This window comes from Gymnoscopelus microlampas, assembly GCF_963454915.1.
Source record: "Gymnoscopelus microlampas genome assembly, chromosome: 4".
Lineage (NCBI taxonomy): Eukaryota > Metazoa > Chordata > Actinopteri > Myctophiformes > Myctophidae > Gymnoscopelus > Gymnoscopelus microlampas.
This window is the reverse complement of record NC_139941.1, coordinates 40,147,247-40,167,779: the sequence shown is the minus strand read 5'-3', so window position 1 is coordinate 40,167,779 and position 20,533 is coordinate 40,147,247. Positions and strand designations below refer to the sequence as shown.

At 42.8% G+C, this 20,533-nt stretch overlaps 1 protein-coding gene across 1 annotated transcript in view; it reads left to right on the top strand.

The window, feature by feature from the left end:
- The window catches only part of hmcn2 (hemicentin 2), a gene marked incomplete at its 5' end in the record, with an annotated part of 108,285 nt that overhangs the window by 25,350 nt on the left and 62,402 nt on the right, over positions 1–20,533 (top strand). Inside the window, 17 exons of the mRNA XM_084055496.1 lie at positions 367–511; positions 1,463–1,575; positions 3,338–3,500; positions 4,240–4,399; positions 7,937–8,064; positions 8,737–8,991; positions 10,086–10,169; positions 12,739–12,930; positions 13,047–13,177; positions 14,898–15,045; positions 15,709–15,835; positions 16,217–16,374; positions 16,892–17,170; positions 17,722–17,864; positions 17,994–18,144; positions 18,710–18,934; positions 19,554–19,667. Coding sequence (XP_083911622.1) covers positions 367–511; positions 1,463–1,575; positions 3,338–3,500; positions 4,240–4,399; positions 7,937–8,064; positions 8,737–8,991; positions 10,086–10,169; positions 12,739–12,930; positions 13,047–13,177; positions 14,898–15,045; positions 15,709–15,835; positions 16,217–16,374; positions 16,892–17,170; positions 17,722–17,864; positions 17,994–18,144; positions 18,710–18,934; positions 19,554–19,667 — 2,716 coding nt within the window. The remainder of the gene's footprint in view (positions 1–366; positions 512–1,462; positions 1,576–3,337; positions 3,501–4,239; positions 4,400–7,936; positions 8,065–8,736; positions 8,992–10,085; positions 10,170–12,738; positions 12,931–13,046; positions 13,178–14,897; positions 15,046–15,708; positions 15,836–16,216; positions 16,375–16,891; positions 17,171–17,721; positions 17,865–17,993; positions 18,145–18,709; positions 18,935–19,553; positions 19,668–20,533) is intronic.

The following is a 20,533-nucleotide window of genomic DNA, read 5'->3' as shown; positions in this document are numbered from 1 at the left end:
ACTCCACTACAATTATTTGAAAACTTTAGCTACCAGTTACTACATTATAAAACATACATTAAACACTTCAGCTCGGTTAGATCAGCTATGTTCAAATAGCCTAGTTATTTTATAACTAGGCTATTTGAACATAGCCGATCTACAAGCTTGATGCGACGCGTTGTGAGCTTGTAGATCGACTATTTTCAAACATTTTAGTACTTTTGTTTTTGGTACTTTAAGTACATTTTGATACCAATACTTTTGTACTTTCACTCAAGTACATTTTGAATTCTGGACTTTTACTTGTAACAGAGTATTTCTATATTGCAGTATTGATTAATTTGAGTACTTTTTTCACCACTGCTTTTTTGTTCACACTGTTAGGTTCAGCAAACTGGAAGAACCTTTCAGAGGAGTGACGGTAGTCTGTATATCGAAAGAGTCATCCCGGAGGATGCCGGGAAATACGTCTGTACCGCCGTCAACGTCGCCGGTACCATGAACATCACAGTCACCCTGGAGGTCCACGGTAAGAAAAAAGTTACACGTTAATCCCCACCAATTTCTTTACAGAACGGGGGGGCTCATCAAGAACAATCATTGCAAGAATGTGCTGAGTCAGCATGAATAGCAGCAGCATGTCGGTGATGACTTGACCACCTGCTGTCATGGCTAATGAGTACTCTCCATGTAAGCACATGTTTTTGATGAAAGGGGGTCATTCTCTTCATGAGCTCCCGTAATGACAGACAGGGGCAGATTATGGTTCATCATCAGTTTGTAATGAAGAAATGTTTCATGCAGTCAGGCTTGTGTAGACTTAACCCGTTAAGACCGGGAACGCATCTGCTGTGTGTCGTTTTTAGATTTCTTTGGGCTATTCAAAAATAGCAGATCTACAAGCTCATAGCGCAGCACCGAGTGCCACGCTATGAGCTTGTAGATCTGCTATTTTTGGACATTTATGCAAATCTTTGAATATATATATTATTTTTTTAAAGCGAACATTTGTAACTCAAATCTTTGCTTCTGGGGGATTCTAAATCTTCTAAATCTCTAACAGTTTTTTTGAAAAAAACTATGTTGCTACATCAGTGGTTCTCAAACGTTTTCATGTCAAGGACCCCCAGAATGATATGTATTTGGCCGCGGACCCCCATCTCAAAATATGTTGTTCCAGGGACCCCCAGAAGCAAAGATGTTCGCTTTAAAAATACATATATTCAAAGATTTGCACACATTTTCCATGATTTTTCAAAAATAGCAGATCTACAAGCTCATAGCGCGGCACTTGGTGCTGCGCTATGAGCTGGTATATCTGCTATTTTTGAATAGCCCAAAGAAATCTTAAAATGACCCTGGCCCACACAGATGCGGCGTTCCCGGTCTTAATGGGTTAAGGCCAGCAATAATTCAGTGCCTACTTGCTTATATGCCCAGTCAGACAGCTGTATTTCTGACCTACTTCTCCCCACCACAGCGCCGCCCGAGATCAACGCAGGTCCCAACCACTACATAGCCAACGAGGGCGTGGCCATCACACTGTCCTGTGAGGCCAGTGGAGTTCCCAAGCCAGCTGTTGTCTGGTCTAAGGTAGGATGTCACGCTTCCTTAGCCCAAATGTACTTTACTTAATGACCGTTTTGGAATGCGTCCCATGAATCCGCAACATGACTAATGGAGTGGCTCTGACTTCCTCAAACAGAATCTAAAGGGAAATCATCGTTTTTTGGCCATTTGTTTTAAGATTGATCGCCCTAAAGGCAATGCTAAATCAACTTTTGAATACAAGCAATATTTTGCACACTATGGTAATCCAACAAGTGATCATCTGTACTCTTTTTTTTTTTTTACATTTTGGCCTAATTACTTGTCTTTTTAACTAATAACTGGCTATCTTTTTTGTAATGTGATCCAACAAGTTATCATCTACTCTGTTTCCTAGATTATTTTAAATTGATTACTTTGTTAGAGATGATATCATGGTGTTATTGCCAAGAAACAGATAATATGCAAGACGCATATATATATTTCCCCCAATTTTTCTTATATCAACGAATCGATACTGACAAATTCTAATAGATTTTTTATAATCGTGTAACATAGAGAGGTCCTCTGTTACTTATGTTTGCTATAACCCTTATTTATTGAATGATATTTGCACTTTTAGTAATTTGCACAGTTCACCTTAGTGCAATATAGAGGGTGCAATATGTGTGTAGTGTGAGGTTTTATTGTTGAGTTTGATTGAATGCTTAACAATACCTGGTGTGTTTCAGTAGATTGGGCTGGACCATAGTCAGGAGGTCAGAGGGGGCTTGTGTGATGTGCTTCTGCTATTGATATTTATGTTGTAGTGTAGTGTGATAAAAAAATCATGATTGTTGTAGTTCTTAAAAGTTTGTAATATATTTGTATGTGGATTAACTGTATAGGTATTCATGTATTTATAATGTTTTAGATTTATAATCCACCCCTTGGAATGGAGCAGTCCAGGCTCATTAGCTGCAGCTGGTATAAAAGCCTGCCAGTTCTCAGACAGAGCAGAGGGGTGGAAAGCTGGACACCACCATGCCAATGGTGTAACCATGATTGAAAGCAATCTGTGTTGGTTTGGTGAATAAACACACCGTCTGGTTGAACTCTAGAGTCTAGACTATGCCTCTGTACTACTTCCAACCGCTAAGCCGGTCATTTCTCACAAATCGACTAAATTGATTAGTCTGATTAACCACTTAAGCCCTGTATCATTTGGAAAATAGCCAATCTTCAAGCTCACTGTATGCGTGCGTTCGTGTGTCAGTCAGTTTAGGCTATTTTTACAATGCCTTCTTCTAAGCATTCTCTGGTAAGCTGCTCTGGAGTTAACCCTAACCCTGAAGTAAATTTCTATTCTTGTCAGATAAAAAAATGAATCTGCAAAAGCCATCTCGTCTTGTAAAGGAAGTGAGTGCTGTAGCTGCAGGCTGTGTTCCCCTGTGTACATGTGTTTTGGAAAGAGAAGCTTTAACCCATTAAGGCCTGAGTCCGATTCTTAAAATGTTTTCTTAACAGTTTTTTGAAAAAAATATAAAAAATATTTTTTCACGATTTTTCAAAAATAGCAGATCTACAAGCTCGTAGCGCGGCACTCGGTGCCGCGCTATGAGCTTGTAGATCTGCTATTTTTGAATAGCCTATAGAAATCTAAAAGTGACACAGATGCGTTCCCGGTCTCAATGGGTTAAGTGGATCTCGGTAATTACACCAACGCATCAGAAGTTTGGACTTGAAACCTTTAGCCCAGTTTAGTGTCCCTGTGCTGTTGTTTGTACAGTATTATAAACACGGCCCTGTTCCCTTGCACCCCCCCCAGGGAAGACAGCCCGTAGCCAGGGAGAACACCTTCTTCCCTCAGTCTGATACCGATGGTCACCTCCACATCCTCCACCCGACTGCAGAGGATGCCGGCATCTACATGTGCACCGCCACCAGTCCTGTGGGCTATGCCAGCCGAGAGGTCCAGCTCAGTGTTAACAGTAAGAACCTAAACACATTCCACCACATTCACCCAAACATGACGTTTACAGATGTTACAGAATGTAACAATAACAATAACAACTGCCCTCTCTCTCTAGAGGTGAGATTTCACAGATTTCAGTCAAAAATTCCACTTTAGCTTTCGGGAATATCTAACATGATTGGACCAGAAATCTATACAGCAGTTGTGGAAAGTAACTAAGTACATTTACTTAAGTGCAGTACTTTTGAGGTATTTGTACTTTACTTTAGTATTTCAATGTCCAATACTTCTACTCCACTACATCTTGGATCCAAATATTGTACTTTTACTCCACTACATTTATTTTAAAACTTTAGTTTCTAGTTACTTTGTAGATTTTGATTATTATTACAAAACATACATTAACCACTTCAGCCCTGTATACATTTCGGCCATTTGAAAAATAGCCGATCTACAAGCTCACAATGCGTTGCGATGCGACGCATTGTGAGCTTGTAGATCTGCTATTTTCAAAATATTTTTTATACATTTGAACATTTTAAATAGGACATTCTACATAATTAGTACTTTTGGTACTTTAAGTACATTTTGATGCCAATACTTTTGTACTTTTACTCAAGTACATTTTGAATTCCGGACTAACAGAGTATTTCTTCATCGCAGTATTGATATTTTTACTTAAGTAAAAATTGTGAATACTTTTTCCACCACTGCTATACAATCTGGTTACACATCTGCCCTCTCTCTCTCCCCAGCCATGCCCAAAATAATGGGCGTAAGCGGGCACGACAACACGGTGAAGATGGCCGCCGAGGTAGGCACCGAAGTGGTCCTGCCATGCGAGGTCCAGGGCAGTCCGTCTCCGCTGGTCGCTTGGAGCAGGAACGGGCAGCCCATCCCTCCCGTAACCGCCTGGTAAGAGGAGGAAGTCTCACACACGTCATACAATGTAGCAACAGTGCAGTAAAACAGGTAAACAGCCTGTTAAAAAGGACCTGGGTTCTCACCATACCATAGACCCCAGACTTTTAACCAAGCCCGCTCCCCCTTTTTTCTTTTTTTTTTTTTTACAAGCGGACCTTTGATTGAAGCCGGCTGTCATCTCCGGGCTGACGTTAACCCATGAAGACCGGGGAATGCATCTGTCATTTTAGATTTTAACCACTTTAACCATTATTTTATACTTTGGGCTATTCAAAAATAGTCGATCTACAAGCTCATAGCGTGGCTTTTTCTGCTATTTTTTTGAAAAATCATGAACATTTTTGCAAATCTTTATTTTTTAAAGCGAACATTTGCTTCTGGGGGATTTCTACAAATGTCTTCTAAATTCTAACAGTTTTTTGAAAAAAACTATGTTGCTATAAAATCAGTGCTTCTCAAACTTTTTCATGTCAAGGACCCACAAAATTATATGTATTTGGCCGCGGACCCCCATCTCAAAATATATTGTTCCAGGGACCCCCCAGAAGCAAAGATTTTAGTTAAAAATGTTTGCTTTAAAAAAAAATATATATATTCAAAGATTTGCACACATTTTCACAATTTTTCTAAAATAGTAGATCTACAAGCTCATAGCACGGCACCGCGCTATGAGCTTGTAGATCTACTATTTTTAAATAGCCCAAAGAAATCCAAAAAATGACACCGATGCGTTCCCCGGTCTTAAAGGGTTAATGGTTGGAGTTCATTTAGTGGGAAGCCTTTTGAAGACTGAGGCAGGCAGCATAAGCAGGCACAGACAGACAACACAGTGGTGCTGCAGTAAAGAGCTGTGAGCAGAGCAGCTCTAGTGGAGGAACATCTGGTCCCACATGGCTCGCCTCGCCGCTCCCCGGCTCTCTCTCTCTGGTGTGGTCACTCTGGGTTCAGACAAGACAGACAGACAGACAGACAGACAGACAGACAGGGCTGAAGCAGGGTGTTTTAGCCCACTAGTCTGCTAGCAGGGACACAAGAGACTAAGAGAGCTTGACGACAGAGAGAGAGAGAGAGAGAGAGAGAGGAGAGACCCCCCTCCACCCAGACCAGATTGTGTGGCTTTGGGTTAGATAGAGCAGAACGGACGTAAGGGGGTTGAAGTGCTGCGGTGGCGGCTGAATCAGATATGCTTGTGTGTGGGGGGGGGGGGGGGGGGGCAGGAAGGAGGAATATAGTGGGGGAAGAAGAGCATGTGTGTGTGTGTGTGTGTGTGTGTGTGTGTGTGTGTGTGTGTGTGTGTGTGTGTGTGTGTGTGTGTGTGTGTGAGTGTGCCGGGAAGAAGGGGAGAAGAAAACCCTTACGGAACACGAGATAGAAGTGCCGTTTGCCTGACGTTGTGGAGGTTCCCCCCCGGGGGGGCTTTGGCCGTAAAACAACATGTCGACTCTTTACTAGTCTGGTCTGATGAGAATAACACATATCCATGAAGTACCCCGGCCTCCACACACACACCATGGGTTTTGCTTATACTGGCACTGTGGAAAACTGACAAGTGGTGGAAAAGAGGAGATTCTTTTCTCTCTCTGGTTAACCAGCCCTCATCATGTGTTCAGTGGGTCAGATTGGTGTGACTTACATGTGTGGTGTTAAGGGAGATCTCACGGTCATTTGTCCCACCTTAAGGCTCGTGCAAAGTGGAGAGGGAGAGGAAGAGAGAGGGAGGGAGGCGGGGGGGGGGAGCGGGGGTAAATAAGGGAGCAGCGGGAGAGAGGAAGACAAAGAAGGGAGGGTGAGAGGAAAAGAAAGGAGGGGTGGGGGGGGGGCACAGGGTACAGAGTACGTGAGAGAAGCAAAGCGAGGAGGAGACTGATAAGAGAGAAGGAAGAGAGAGCGAGAGAAACCCAGACAGACTTGTAGAGAGACACTGGGTCAGTGGAGCTGTTCAGACTGCATGGTGCAGCATCTTCTGATTAGGCCAATTTGTCCCCCTGTCAGTGTGTCAGGCAGCCAGTGTCCACAGATGACTGGACACCAAAGCGAAGCCTGAGTTATACTTAAGTTGCTGTGGGTGTCGTGCACCGACTAAAGCCGATTTACAAGCTCACAAGGCGTTGCGCTGCGACGCCTTGTGAGCTTGTAGATCGGCAACGTTCGCTGCAAGACACTGGAGTGCAACCGAGTATAACTCTTGAGGAGCAACAGGGGGGGGGCAGATAGATGGGCCTGAAGTCAACGGCTCATTGCTTCTGTGTTCCAGCTTTTGCTAGAGGCTAATTCATACGGTGTCACGGGACCCTTTTGCACGTGTCAACGCTTTGAAACCTGTCAAAAAGGGTCACGCGATGAATTATGAATCAAGTTAAAGGCAGTGCAGCGCAGCATGGATCGACCACTGGCAGAAGAAGTCATTTGGTCCCCATCATGATGTATGCTACCGTTTCTCCCTAGACCAGTCTAAAGAGGCGGGGGATGATGAGGCGTATTTAGCCATATGCACTATGCTGAAATAGAGAGCTCTTTGTGCTTCCAGCTTGTTTCCACTTAAATGAATTTGTTATTGTTATAATTCAGTTCCTTTGCAGACACACTTATCTCAGATAAATCGCAGAGCTCTGTTTATATTTGCTCACATTATGAATTAGTACAGCTGGATAGCTTCTGGCGCAATTCGGGTTGTGGCTGTCTACTCTTTGAAGTGCAGCTCTAACTAATGTTTTACTTCAATCAGACATCGCATTACGTTACATTGGAAACAAATGTCCTATTGCAGCCTACCTACCCAGTCCTTTGACATTTTTGACCTACATTTGTCTTATGCTGATATTTTCCCCTTTGATTATATATTCTGTTTACAGTATACATGTATCAATTATGGATGTGTACATGTGTAATGTATGCGGCCCTCACATCTACGCCGTACCGCCCATATATGGAGATCTCTGTATCTGTCTGTCTACCTGTAACCTGTATCGGGTTTGTAATGGTTATGTCTGAGTCGTAGTGACGTAGCCGTGGTCCCGCCTAAATATGGGCGTATCAGGTTGTTTATGGTTATGTCTGAGTGACGTGGCCGAGGTCCGTCCGCCTGCTCGCCTGCCTGCCCTCCCATTACTCAATTTTAATATAGAAAGATGAAATGATGAAAAATATAAGCAATTGTTTAGCATTTAGATTTTGGTGAAATAAAAATGGATTTATTACATGAACATTTATTCAAAACCCATGTCTGTCAAACTCTGCCAGTTTGTTTTTGCCATCAACAGCTTAAAAAAGACCAAGCATTCTCAGTAAAGACCATGTTGATTTGATGGAACCAATTTAAGTGTCATCACCACGGATTCCCTGGGCAGCCAGTATTTGTGGTTCATTGTTAATACACACATGCATGTTGATATTTTCATGCTAAGCTTTCAGAATGTTCTCCTCAATACGTGTATTCCCTAAACACAAACAAGGCCGTAGATCTCCATTGACTCTTGAAATGTTGTGTTTTTTCCATCCCTTCACCCTTGACCCTTAACCACTCCCTAGGTTCACCGTTTTACCTTCGGGCTCCCTAAAGATCACTGATGTGCGACTGATTGATAGTAAACTGTACACCTGTACCGCGGAAAACCCAGCAGGCAACGTGTCCCTAAGCTACAATTTGCACGTTCAAGGTAAATGACGTAGGTCTTTGGAAAGTTTACGAACTTGTCAGACACCCTTTTTAAAGATGCTGTCATGTTGATGGATTCTGTATGGATACATCACTGCTGAAAGCATTTGAAATAATGTTTATTGAATAGTTCAACAGAAATGGTGAGACATAGGGCTGTCACGATTACTCATTCAAGTTGACGATTTAATTGTGTGTTTGGCATTGAACATTGGAACATATTTAGGCTTCATAATAAAAAATTGCACAGGGCAGACATGACAAATAACTGAAATATACAAAGAAATTATTGACATGTTTACCGGTAATCATTTTTATTCATGTAAGAATTGCAGAAATAGCTGATCTTGATGCGTTGTAAGCTATAAGTGACGTTATTTCTGCGTTTAAATAAAGCAGAAATAGCTTATCTACAAGCTTACAACGCGTCACGATTTCTGCTTTATTTTATGTTTGAAAATGTGTTAAAATCTTTTATGTTTTGTTAAAAAATCTACACAAATATATTTTTTGGAAAAAAAAGAAGAAAAAAAAGAAAATCTTTCAACATGGAAACGATTATGACGATTATGCTAAAATAATTGCGATCATCTCAAATAATTGTGATTAGACGATTATGTAATAATTGTGACAGGCCTACAGTGAGACATGTATGTTGATTTTGTACACTCAGCTAAGCCTCGAATCCAAGCGGCTCCTTCCTTGCTGAAAGCCCTGAATGGCCAAACGGTGACTCTGCCCTGTGTGGTTCACGGCGAGCCCAGCCCAGAGGTCCGTTGGTTTCACAACGGACTACCTGTCGAGGTCAGGGACGCTGCCGCCACCCTGAGGATCCAGCGGGTCAGCCGCTCGAATCAGGGCACCTACCAGTGTGTGGCTAAGAACGACGCCGGACAGGACACGCTGGAGATCACTCTAGAAGTTCTAGGTGGAGTACAGTTTTGATCCGTCAATTCCATTTGTTTTTTATTTTTTTCTTAAATTTTTATCCCACGATTTTGTAACCCAATTTTTTCACCCAGTGCCAATTGTCTAAGTAATCCGGGGCGCTACACTCCCTCTACCAGCCTAGGGAGAGCCTAGAGCCGAGCTCATGCCTCCTTCAATGCATGAGAGCTAGCAAGCCGCTTCTTATCACCTGAAAGGGGGAGGTTCCCTGGTTAGACGTAGCGCGTGGAAGGAACACGTTATTCCAACCAGTTCCTTTCCCCTCCATCAGGCGCCTCGGCTGACCAGGGAGAGGCAGTATAGAGTAAATTCTATTTGTTTACCCAAAATACCATAGCCTATTCCAAGTAGAATATAAATAAAGTAACACGCAGAGATAATGCACATCGGGAAATATGCTTGTACAGCAACATCTGTGAAAGTAACCTTGACCTAGATCAGGTACTTTGAGTGTTTAGACATAAGCGTGTCACGGCCCAGTTTTAGACTCCAGTGTTTATAGTTTTATTCTCTTGAGGTATAAGCTCCACACTGCCTGAGGAGGACAAGCAGGCGTTAAACCCCTCTTTATCTGACCAGTGTAGGGGTCAGCCAGGTTGGGGGTGCTAAAGTTGATTGAGGGTCCCATTTGACCCTCAAAGGTCACTCAAGCGATTGATTCGCTAAGGGTTTGGGTGGAGGAAGTCCGAGCTTAAGGTTAACGAGAGAGTAGGGGAGGGCACAGAAGTGAGGACCTATGACTCATGTTGTCAGCACAATTAGGACATCTTTTTCCCGTAACATCACAGATTAACCTTTTCACTAATGCTTAGTGTCCGAGGAGGTTGATGTTTACTGTAGTTGGACAGGCTCAACTTAAAGCTGTCAGAGAAAGGTCTCAAATCTCACACCTACAACAGATGTGGAGACGCCCAGAGGGATTCCACGCTCTCCCCTTTGTGTGCCTTTGAACAGCCTTAACACCTTATGATAATAATAGTCATCATTTTCATTTCTGTTTTGAGTAGATATTCCCTGTCTCTACTGCCTTTGTACTTTTACATGACAGCTAACTTGCTTTATCTGTCCCCACAGAGGCCCCGTCCTTTGCCGAGCCTGGAGACGCCATCATGGAGAAAGTTGCTAACAACAAGGTCATCATTCCTTGCCCTGCTGAAGGTAGGAAGTTATTCATGGATGACTCAGCCTAGGACAGACTGATAGGGAAGGGCAGTGCGTGCAAGGTTCGGTTTTTAGAAAAGAGAAAATGTACGCAGTGTGGTGAAAGTAAATAGATGCTGCAGTTGCTTTCTTTGAGTATGATTTGAGGACATGGTTTTCTTGTTTTCAGAGCAAACACCACTTGAAATGTAGGACAGATTATGTGAACAGTGTTTGTGCACGATCAAAGATATGCTCTGCTATCGCCTTAAGCTTGCAGATGCCAAAACAGAAAACAGCATCAAGATAAATTTTCGATGTAGCACTCTGTAAACCATTGTCAGTTTATTTCAACAGCCCTGTGAGATCATGAAGCGCCACCCAACAGAGATGGGAAAGCTTCCATTTTTTATTGCGATAGTCGAAGAATGTGTGTTCTTATGTGTGTACGAGTGTGTTCCATCAGTGGATTGGGTGCACTCAAGCTTTTCATTGGCGATGTTAACTTAGACCTCGCCTAGCCATCCGTCTGACAAGACAATGTAAATAGGCATTGTTTGTGTGGAGCCATGCCATGGTAACAGTAACAGGGCTATGTTTGAGAAGGTGAGGACCATGACTAAATGGGGAAGCAACAGCTGGAACATCATTCTGCCGGCTGCCTCTGTGAGTCCCACATCTGCTTTCCTCTGCGAGAGGGCCTGCTGGGAGAGGAATCCTAATTACAGGCTGCTGCTGGCAGATAATGGACAGAGTTGTCTGAGATGCACCATGGAGTGAGCAGGAAGAAGAAGAAGTGCCCCCCCCCCTGCAAGTCACACACTAGGCAAGAAGGCAGACAGGCTGGCTGGTGGTGGGCAGGGAGACAGTAACGGGCCCCCCCTCGTAGAGCTTATGTGTGGATGCTCAAAGGCTCTCTGTACCTTGAAGAAGCCGCCAACACACAAGTGCTCCACTCATCGATTGCTGGAGATGTGTCGAGTAGTACGGGGGAGATAAACGGCAGACCCGGCCATAAGGAGACTGTTAATGCGCAAATGAGAACATTGTGTTAGGGTAGTCATGAAAAACACATGAAGGGGGCGGCGGATCAGACTTTGTAAAGCTCCGGCAAATCAATTCAAAAGTCTTCTAATGAGAAGTTTTAGCATCTAAAACATATGTGTGCAATGAGCTATTGAGCTCCCAGCAATGAGAAAATTAATATGAGTCTGAATTTTCTAAACTGTAAACACGTGTTCCAACTAGGGGATGGCTGATGATAACATCACCTTCATTTCCCTCTGCATCTCTTTGGTTTAGTATTTTTGGACCAGGGGATTGATAGTGTGCTGTGCTGGGTTTCCCCCTGCCTTCCTCTGTGGGCGTCTGAATATGTAGCACCTCTGTAAATAGACAGAGCAACGGTATTTAGGTCTCTGTTCCCCGATGTCACTGAGACTAGCTATAGAGAGGATGGCAATGCTCTAGCTCTGTCCTTTTTTGACAGTCTGTGGGGTAAGAAGTTTCCTCCTTTAAGCTTTTCTCTTTCCCCAACCCATCACTCGCCCGTTCATCCCCATTTGCAGTTCTTTTCCACACTGTAATCCGCAGAACACATCTGTTTTAGGTGCTTGAGTGCACGCACCAGTGCCTTTGAACTGCTAGTCGCACCATTCTTATGCCTGCTGCAAAAGGCCCTCACCTCAGATTCCGGTAATAAATCTTTATGCTTTGCACTTTAAATCTGACATCTCCCCCTCCGATATATTGTGTTTTTGCTTTTTTTTCCGTGTGTGACTCTGACCTTCAAAATGTGAGTTTGTGAAGTGACAGGGCTCTCAGTAACCATTTTGGCATGGTTTCCCCCACTGTCCTCCTGTCCGGCAAATAAATGTACAGCAACCTGCTTTTTCCATTCTGGGCCGCTTGCCCATTAACCCATTGAGACCGGGAACGCATCTGTGTGTCATTTTTAGATTTCTTTGGGCTATTCAAAAATAGCAGATCTACAAGCTCGTAGCGCGGCACCGAGTGCCGCGCTATGAGCTTGTAGATCTGCTATTTTTCTAAATTATGAAAATGTGTGCAAATCTTTGAATATATATTTTTGAAAGCGAACATTTGTAACTCAAATCTTTGCTTCTGGGGGATTCTAAATCCTACAGTTTTTTGAAAAACGTATGTTTCTATATCAGTGGTTCTCAAACTTTTTCATGTCAAGGACCCCCAAAATTATATTCATTTGGTCGTGGACCCCCATCTCAAAATATTTTGTAATAGGGACATATAGGGGCAAAGATTTGAGTTAAAAATGTTTTCCTCGATATATATATATATATTCAAATATTTGCACACATTTTCACTATTTTTCTAAAATAGCAGATCTACAAGCTCGTAGCGCACTCGGTGCCGTGCTTGTATATCGGTTATTTTTGAATAGCCAAAGTAAATCAAAAAAATTCTTTCCCGGTCTAAATGGGTTAAATTCTCCTGCAGAGATGCATTGAGACGGAAGCAACTTTTCTTTCTGTCAGGGCGTGATCGATAAAGCTGATTTCCTTACGACTCATTTCGATTCCCCCCTCTTGTTTCTGCATCTCTGCAGGTTCACCGCCTCCCAAGGTGCGCTGGTTCAAGAATGGTCTGGAGATACACCGTGACCAGACTGAGCTTTCAATGGCTCAGGATGGCTCCCTCGTGATTGGCTCAGCATCTGCCAGCCACAGCGGGGACTTCAAATGCATTGCGAGTAATGAGGCGGGCTCCGCTGAGAGGAAGATCAGGCTGAAAGTCAATGGTGAGTCTTAATTTTCTGGCTATTTCTGTCTCCACGTGACAAATTGCCTTGCGATGGTGAATTCTGATGTGAACAACACTGACAAATATTCCCTATTCCTTCCTTTGTCTCGGCAGTTCCCCCTGAGATCCAAGATGACGGCCAGCCCCGGAATTTGACTGTCACCTTCAAGCAGCCTCTCACCCTTGGCTGTGACGCTTTTGGGATTCCTTCTCCGTCAATCACTTGGACTAAAGATGGCCACTCTGTAAGTCCTCATAATGTAAAGCTACAGCCACAAGCTACCACAAGCTCCCTAGACATGTTGACATCAAATACTTTAGAATTGCACCTTACCTGGGACCGAGGATACTCAGAATATACCATTTAGAATTGCATCTTCCCCTGGTTATTGAGGTAGGATTTGTCTATGTTGCTGCCAAAAAGGAAAATATACAGAATATTCAATATACTGAAAAATAATGAATACATTGGCAACCCAAGATATACTCTTCATTCTACATACATTAATGCAGTAGAAGTATGCAGTAGCAATGACAGCACTACATTCTGAAGAGAACTAAATGTTGGCACTGATGAGGATTTTGCATCACAATTACTTGCAGCATGACACCTTAGCTAAATATAGCAGGGAGGGATGCACTTCAATTACAGATACTTGTTTACAGTTATATCCACCCCCTTTCTTTTAACCCATTAAGACCTGGAACTGTATCATTTTTAGATTTGAGTTAAAAAGCATTATTTTACACTTTGGGCTATTCAAAAATAGCAGATATACAAGCTCATAGCGCGGCACCGAGTGCCGCGCTACGAGCTTGTAGATCTGCTATTTTTGAAAATGTGTGCAAATCTTTGAATATATATATTTTTAAAGCGAACATTTTTAACTCAAATCGTTCCTTCTGGGGGTCCCTGGAACAAGATATTTTGATGGAGGTCCGCGGCCAAATACATATAATTTTGGGAGTCCTTGACATGAAAAAGATTGAGCACCACTGATATAGAAACATATGTTTTTCAGAAAACTGGTGAGATTTAGGAGACATGTAGAATCGGCTTCAGGTCTCAATGGGTTAAAGTCACAAACACCTTTTTAGTGATGATCATCAATGTAATTCTTATACAGTATTTCCAATATAAACAAGACAATGACTTCCTACATGTTGGTCAACCGTAATAAGGTGGCAGTAGGTCAGGAGGTAGAGCGGTCATTTGGTAACACGAAAGTTCCTTGTTCGATCTCCGCCTCCTCCTGGCTTAGTGTCCTTGAGCAAGACGCTGAACCCTACCTGCTCCATGGGTGCTGTTATGGTTAAATAAGGTGGACAAATTCCTGGTATGTGAAAATGTCCTGTTTTCGTTGCTGTTCCTCATGGACCTACTTGCCGGATTATATCGGTGTCAGTCTACTTTATGTGGATTATGCTGTCGACACACGCTGACATTTTGCACCTTAATCCCATGAACAACGCACTTTTTGTTTTTCTAGCACCTTAACTAACGTCCATATTATCTACACATTTACACATAGTACCTGAGATAAGATATACTTATGGTCCATAAGTATATCTGCTATGCTCACGCACCTTTATATCTTATCTCAGGTACTATGTGTAAATGTGTAGATAATTTGTTTGTTTTCTTTGATTGATCTCCTTTCCCATTTCTTCTTCTTCCCTTTCTTTTTTTTCCTATCGAAATAAAAATACGATTTCACCCACTCTTTTCCTTCTGTAAACCTGTGACAATTCTGACCAATACTGCAACAACAACTAAGGGGGACACATTTATCATTATAAACCAAAGCAGAAAAAGACATAGGGGTTGGAAAGGAGGATACGAGTAACTCACCCTATGAGAGCTTGTATAGCTCGGATGCAAGTTTCCATAATCTAGCTGTGCAATGCCACCAAGTGGCCAACATGCTAAATACAATGATACTGTTCTTGACTTGCTGTGTCTAGGTGGATACCAGTCCTGGAGTGTATCTGGAGAATGGCAAGAGACTGCTGAGGATCTACAGAGTCCAATCAGAACATGCAGGCCAATTTGCCTGCAAGGCGCAGAACTTAGCGGGAGAGGCTCGCAGAGAATACAACATAGTAGTGCAAGGTGAGCACATAAACACTCATAAATGTGGTCCTTTTTTCAATGTCTCTGTGTTTCTACTGTTTAACCCTTTAAAACCGGGAACTCATCTGTGCAACCACTTTATCCATATTTTATACTTTGGCTATTAAAAAATAGCAGATATACAAGCTCGTAGCGCGGCACCGAGTGCCGCGCTACGAGCTTGTAGATCTGCTACTTTTTGAAAAATCGTGAAAATGTGTGCAAATCTTTGAATATATATATTTTTCAAAACAAACATTTGTAACTCAAATCTTTGCTTCTGGGGGTCCCTGGAACAAATTTCTTTGAGATGGGGGGGGTCCACGGCCAAAAATATATCATTTTTAGACATGTATTTGGCTGCGGAACCCCATATCAAAATGTTTTGTTCCAGGGACCCCCCTAGAAGCAAAGATTTGAATTACAAATGATTTGCACACATGTTCACGATTTCTTTAAAACAATAGCAGATCTACAAGCTCATAGCGCGGCACTTGGTGCCGCACTATGAGCTTGTTTATCTGCTATTTTTCAATAGCCAAAGGAATCTAAAAATGACAGATGTGTTCCTGGTCTTAAAGGCTTAATAAGTAATTTACTGACGTCTATACAATGTTTCTGTGTAGTCACCTGGTTTTAACCAGCCTGTCTCCCATGTTACAGCCCCACCAGTGATCTCAGGAACATCCAGGTTACAGCAGCTGTCTGTGGTGTTGGGACAGGAAGTGGAGTTCCAATGTCGGGTCAGTGGGACACCAGCTCCCCGGGTGGAATGGAGCCGAGATGGAGAGTAAGCATGACAGTTTGCCCCATGACATCCACCAATACACCTACTGTACAGTAGTTCAGTTTCTTCTTATTTATAGTGCAACATCATCACCCCAAGGGGTCTCTGTGCACTTCACAACAAGTCATACAACAAAAACACAGTAGCAAAGAAACACAGTAAAATGTGCCTGCACGTATGGTCAAACAATTACCATGCGGCAGTGCACAGCTGAAAAATGTACAGATCAGCAAAAAAGAAAAGAAAGAACAAAAAGAAAAGAAAATTTACAACAGTGTTTAAAACCACAGGGCAAGAAGAGGTGGCCATAGCAAGTACACAGTATAATGTTCAGGAACTAATAATCTGACTGGGCCCCACCATCCTGTCTTTCTTTTTCTCCAGGGTTCTGTCCCGTGATGGGGACCCTCATGTGGAGTTTCTAGAAGATGGCCAGGTGTTGAAAGTGAAGTCTGTGAGGCTGAGGGACCAGGGACTCTATCAGTGTCTGGCCAGGAACAATGCAGGGACTCAGATGCGCCAGTTCAGGCTCACCGTGCAAGGTTAAACTCGTTGCCCTTGACATTCTCTGACATAAGTTAACCTTACCAAAAAATCATGGTTTTGAGTTGCAGCTCAAAGGGATAGCTCACCCCCAAAATGTTTTTTTTTCCTATCGATTAGTCACCCCATGGAGAATTCATGGATATTTTTGTTGTTTTTGTCGCATTCCTAAGCCAATAACTTGATGACCGGCAGCGGTTCCGGTAGGAGACACAGAGTCTCCTTTGTGTCCCCTACCGGAACTGCTGGTCATCAAATTATTGGCTTAGGAATGCGACAAAAACAAAAAAATATCCATGAATTAAAGTCTCCATGGGGTGACTAATCGATAGAAAATAAGTCATTTTTTGGGTGAACTATCCCTTTTAAGATCTCGTTGCATGTCTTTACATGTCACCCTCTGTCTTTACTGTCTCTCTCCACAATCATTAAAAAAATATATATGAAGTCCACAGAGTGTCACTCTGCTCTGTCTGGGGTCCATCCATCTAGTTTCTACCTCTTGTCTCTCCACAGCACCCCCCACCATCAGGGGTCCCAGTGAGACAACGGAGGTATCAGTGGTACTTGGTTTCCCTACGGTCCTGCCCTGTGACGTGGAGGGCTCTCCTGCTCCCAGCATCACCTGGCTGAAAGACAACCATCCCATCGTGTCCAGTACGCGGCTGACCTACACCCGCGGCGGGCAGGCTCTGAGACTGGGCTCGGCACAGGGAGACAGCACAGGCTTCTATACATGCCGGGCCACCAACCCGGCCGGAACCGCTCTCAAACATTATTCACTCAGTGTCCTGGGTAAGAGACAGTGGTGGGAAAAAGTACTCACATGATTTACTTTTTAAGAAAAAGTATCAATACTGCAATGTGGGACATACTCTGTTACAAGTAAAAGTCCAGAATTCAAATTTTACCAAAGTATTAGTATCAAAATGTAGATTTTCCCCCCCACCATCAGGGGTCCTACAAGCTCACAATGCATCGCATCGCGATGCATTGTGAGCTTATAGATCTGCTATTTTCAAATGGCTGAAATGTATATAGGGCTGAAGTGGTTAATGTATGTTTTGTAATAGTAATCAAAATATACAAAGTAACTGGTAACTAAAGTTTTCAAATAATTGTAGTAGAGTAAAAGTACAATATTTGCCTCTGAGATGTAGTGGAGTAGAAGTAAAAGTACAGACAATTGGAAATACTCCAGTAAAGTAAAAAATACCTCAAAACTGCACTTAAGTACAGTACTTGAGTAAATGTACTTAGTTACTTTACACCCCTGGTAAAGTAACGAGTCTGTTCTTACCTCATGTAGATATATCATCTGTGTGTAATATCTGTTTTCTCATCAGTTCCACCACAGATAGAAGGAGACTCCACATCCCTGACCTTTGGTGGCAGGGAGGAGAAAGTACGGATCAACGGGACCTTAACGTTATCCTGCCTTGCCAAAGGCTTCCCTGAACCCAAGACTCAATGGTTTAAAGATGGACAGGTTGGCTTGTGTATATATTAAGCAGTTTCATACACTAGTATAGTTCATTACTGCATACGTAAGAGGGAGAACAAGCGCCTCACACTGCAGAGAGTGTTATAAGTTATTGTTTTATTGTTCTCTTACTAGTTGCTGAATGGAAACTTCCATGCTGGTGTTCGAGTGAGTGAACAGGTTCTCCACATAGACAATGCCATGCTGTCTCATGAAGGCCAGTACACCTGTGTGGTCACCAACACTGCAGGAGAAGACAAGAGAGACTTTCATGTTACCATTCAGGGTGAGTAACCAGCTGGCCTTTTCACATAATAATCATAGAGCCTCGACTTGAACACACTAAAATAAAAATGGATGACAAAATATTTTTGCATTAAGCATCTTAAAGGGATAGTTCACCCTCAAAATGACATTTTTTCTATCGATTAGTCACCCCATGGAGACTTGAATGGATATTTTTTAGTTTTCGTCGCATTCCTAAGCCAATAATTAGGCTTAGGAGATACAAAGAGATACAAAGAGTCTCCTTTGTGTCTCCTACCGGAACCACTGCCTACCGGTCCGCTGGTCATAAAATTATTGGTTTAGGAATGCAACAAAAACTAAAAAATATCCATGAATTCAAGTCTCCATGGGGTGACTAATCGATAGAAGAAAAGTTTTTTTGGGAGGTGAACTATCCTTTTAACACACCTGTGTGTGTATGTGTCCAGGGTGTTGCTGAAAATGAGCACTTGTGCTCAGCTACTACCCTGGGTAAATAAAATAAAAACGTCCGATTCCCAGACGGCCTCTAGTCTCTACCCAATCAGGTACAGCCACCCTAAACTGATTTTTTTTCTTGTCAGTTCCTCCAATATTCCACCGGGTGAATAACAACAGGGAAGCAGCCTGGGGACTGAGCGATGAAGAGGACGATGACGATAAGGAAGCCATGACGGAGAAGAAGGAGGTGGTCCTGGGTCATCCCATCAGCCTGTCCTGTGAGAGCAATGCCATCCCCCCGCCCAAGCTCAGCTGGTTCAGAGATGGACGCAAACTTACCACCGCTGACGGAGTGCTACTGCTTCCAGGTCAGTGTTGATTTCGTCGACTAAAACTATGACGAAAAATGTTCGTCGACTACCTTTTTTCACTGACGAAAACAAAATAAAAACTAAGCTATGATGACTAAAACTATGACTAAATATACTGGCAATTTCGTCAACATATAAAACTAGACTAAAATGTTTGGGAGGGACTAGTGGAAAAGAGATCCATTAGAACTAAAACAAGTCATCATGGGTGTGCACGAGTGTCACTGACCATTTCGATGGCATCACGGCCTGCCAAAAATACATTTTAGTCGACTAAAATTTTATGACATTTAGTCAACTAAAACTGGACTAAAAGTAAAACATTTCAGATGACTAAAATATGTCTAAAACAAAACAGAATTTTATTCAAAAGACTATAATTAAAACTAAATCAAAATTAGCTGTCAAAATCATCACTATATCCAGGTCAGGGGAAACTCTTTACTGTGTGATGTCAACTTGACTGGCAAAGTTGCTGTTCCGTAATAAAACAATAAGCCCCAGGAGGCTGTGGATTACAGTAATTTTAGAACAGCTATAAGGGGTGTTGTCAGGCTGCAGCACATAGTGTCCCATGCATCAACTTTTTCTTTTTTTTGTGTCTTTGCATTCTCAGGTGGACAGGTGCTACAGATTCCCCGGGTGCAGAGAGATGACGGTGGAAAATATACCTGTCAGGCTGTCAACGAGGCCGGGGAGGACCATATGCACTTTGACCTGGAGGTCCTGGGTAAGCATGTACAGTCTATCTCAGTCAATCTCATCTTGGGACCCCAATTTACATCTCAAATTTAATTATGGTTTATCTAAGAAAGATTTTCTTTCATAAGCACGTCTCTCATATCTAGTAAGTAAGTAATGCATCCCACTAGACCAGTGGTTCTCAAACTTTTTCATGTCAAGGACCCCCAAAATGATATGTATTTGGCCGCGGACCCCCATCTCAAAATATTTTGTTCCAGGGACCCTCAGAGGCAAAGATTTGAGTTACAAATGTTCGCTTTAAAAATATATATTCAAAGATTTGCACACATTTTCACGATTTTTCAAAAATAGCAGATCTACAAGCTCATAGCACGGCACTCGGTGCCGCGCTATGACCTTGTAGATCTGCTATTTTTGAATAGCCAAAGTATAAAATAATGGCTTATGGGGTTAAAATGATTGTTACACTTTATTAACTAATTTAGCTTGGCACCCCCCCAAGGATCCCTGGGGGTCCCCAGACCCCACTTTGAGAACCAATGTGCTAGACCCCTGGGAGATTGGAGTGCTGAGGTGGAGCACTATACCTACCATCAGCTCCCAGTACTTTACTGTACTGCAGGTATACGTTACCCAGGCCGTGCTACTCATTATGCTGAGTTGGGTGGTGCCCGGGATATCAAATCCAGAACTTTTTCGCTTCAAAAACGAGTGCTCTACCAACTGAGCTACCTCATATCTCATTGCTTACAATGGTCTGCAATAGAGTATGCACATGCGTCACTTTTTTTCACCGGGATACGCCCCCCTCATCTAGACTGGCAAAACATTGAGCAGCATGGAGCGTTGGAGTTTGGAAGCACTCGTTGGAAATCACTTACAGTCCTGCGT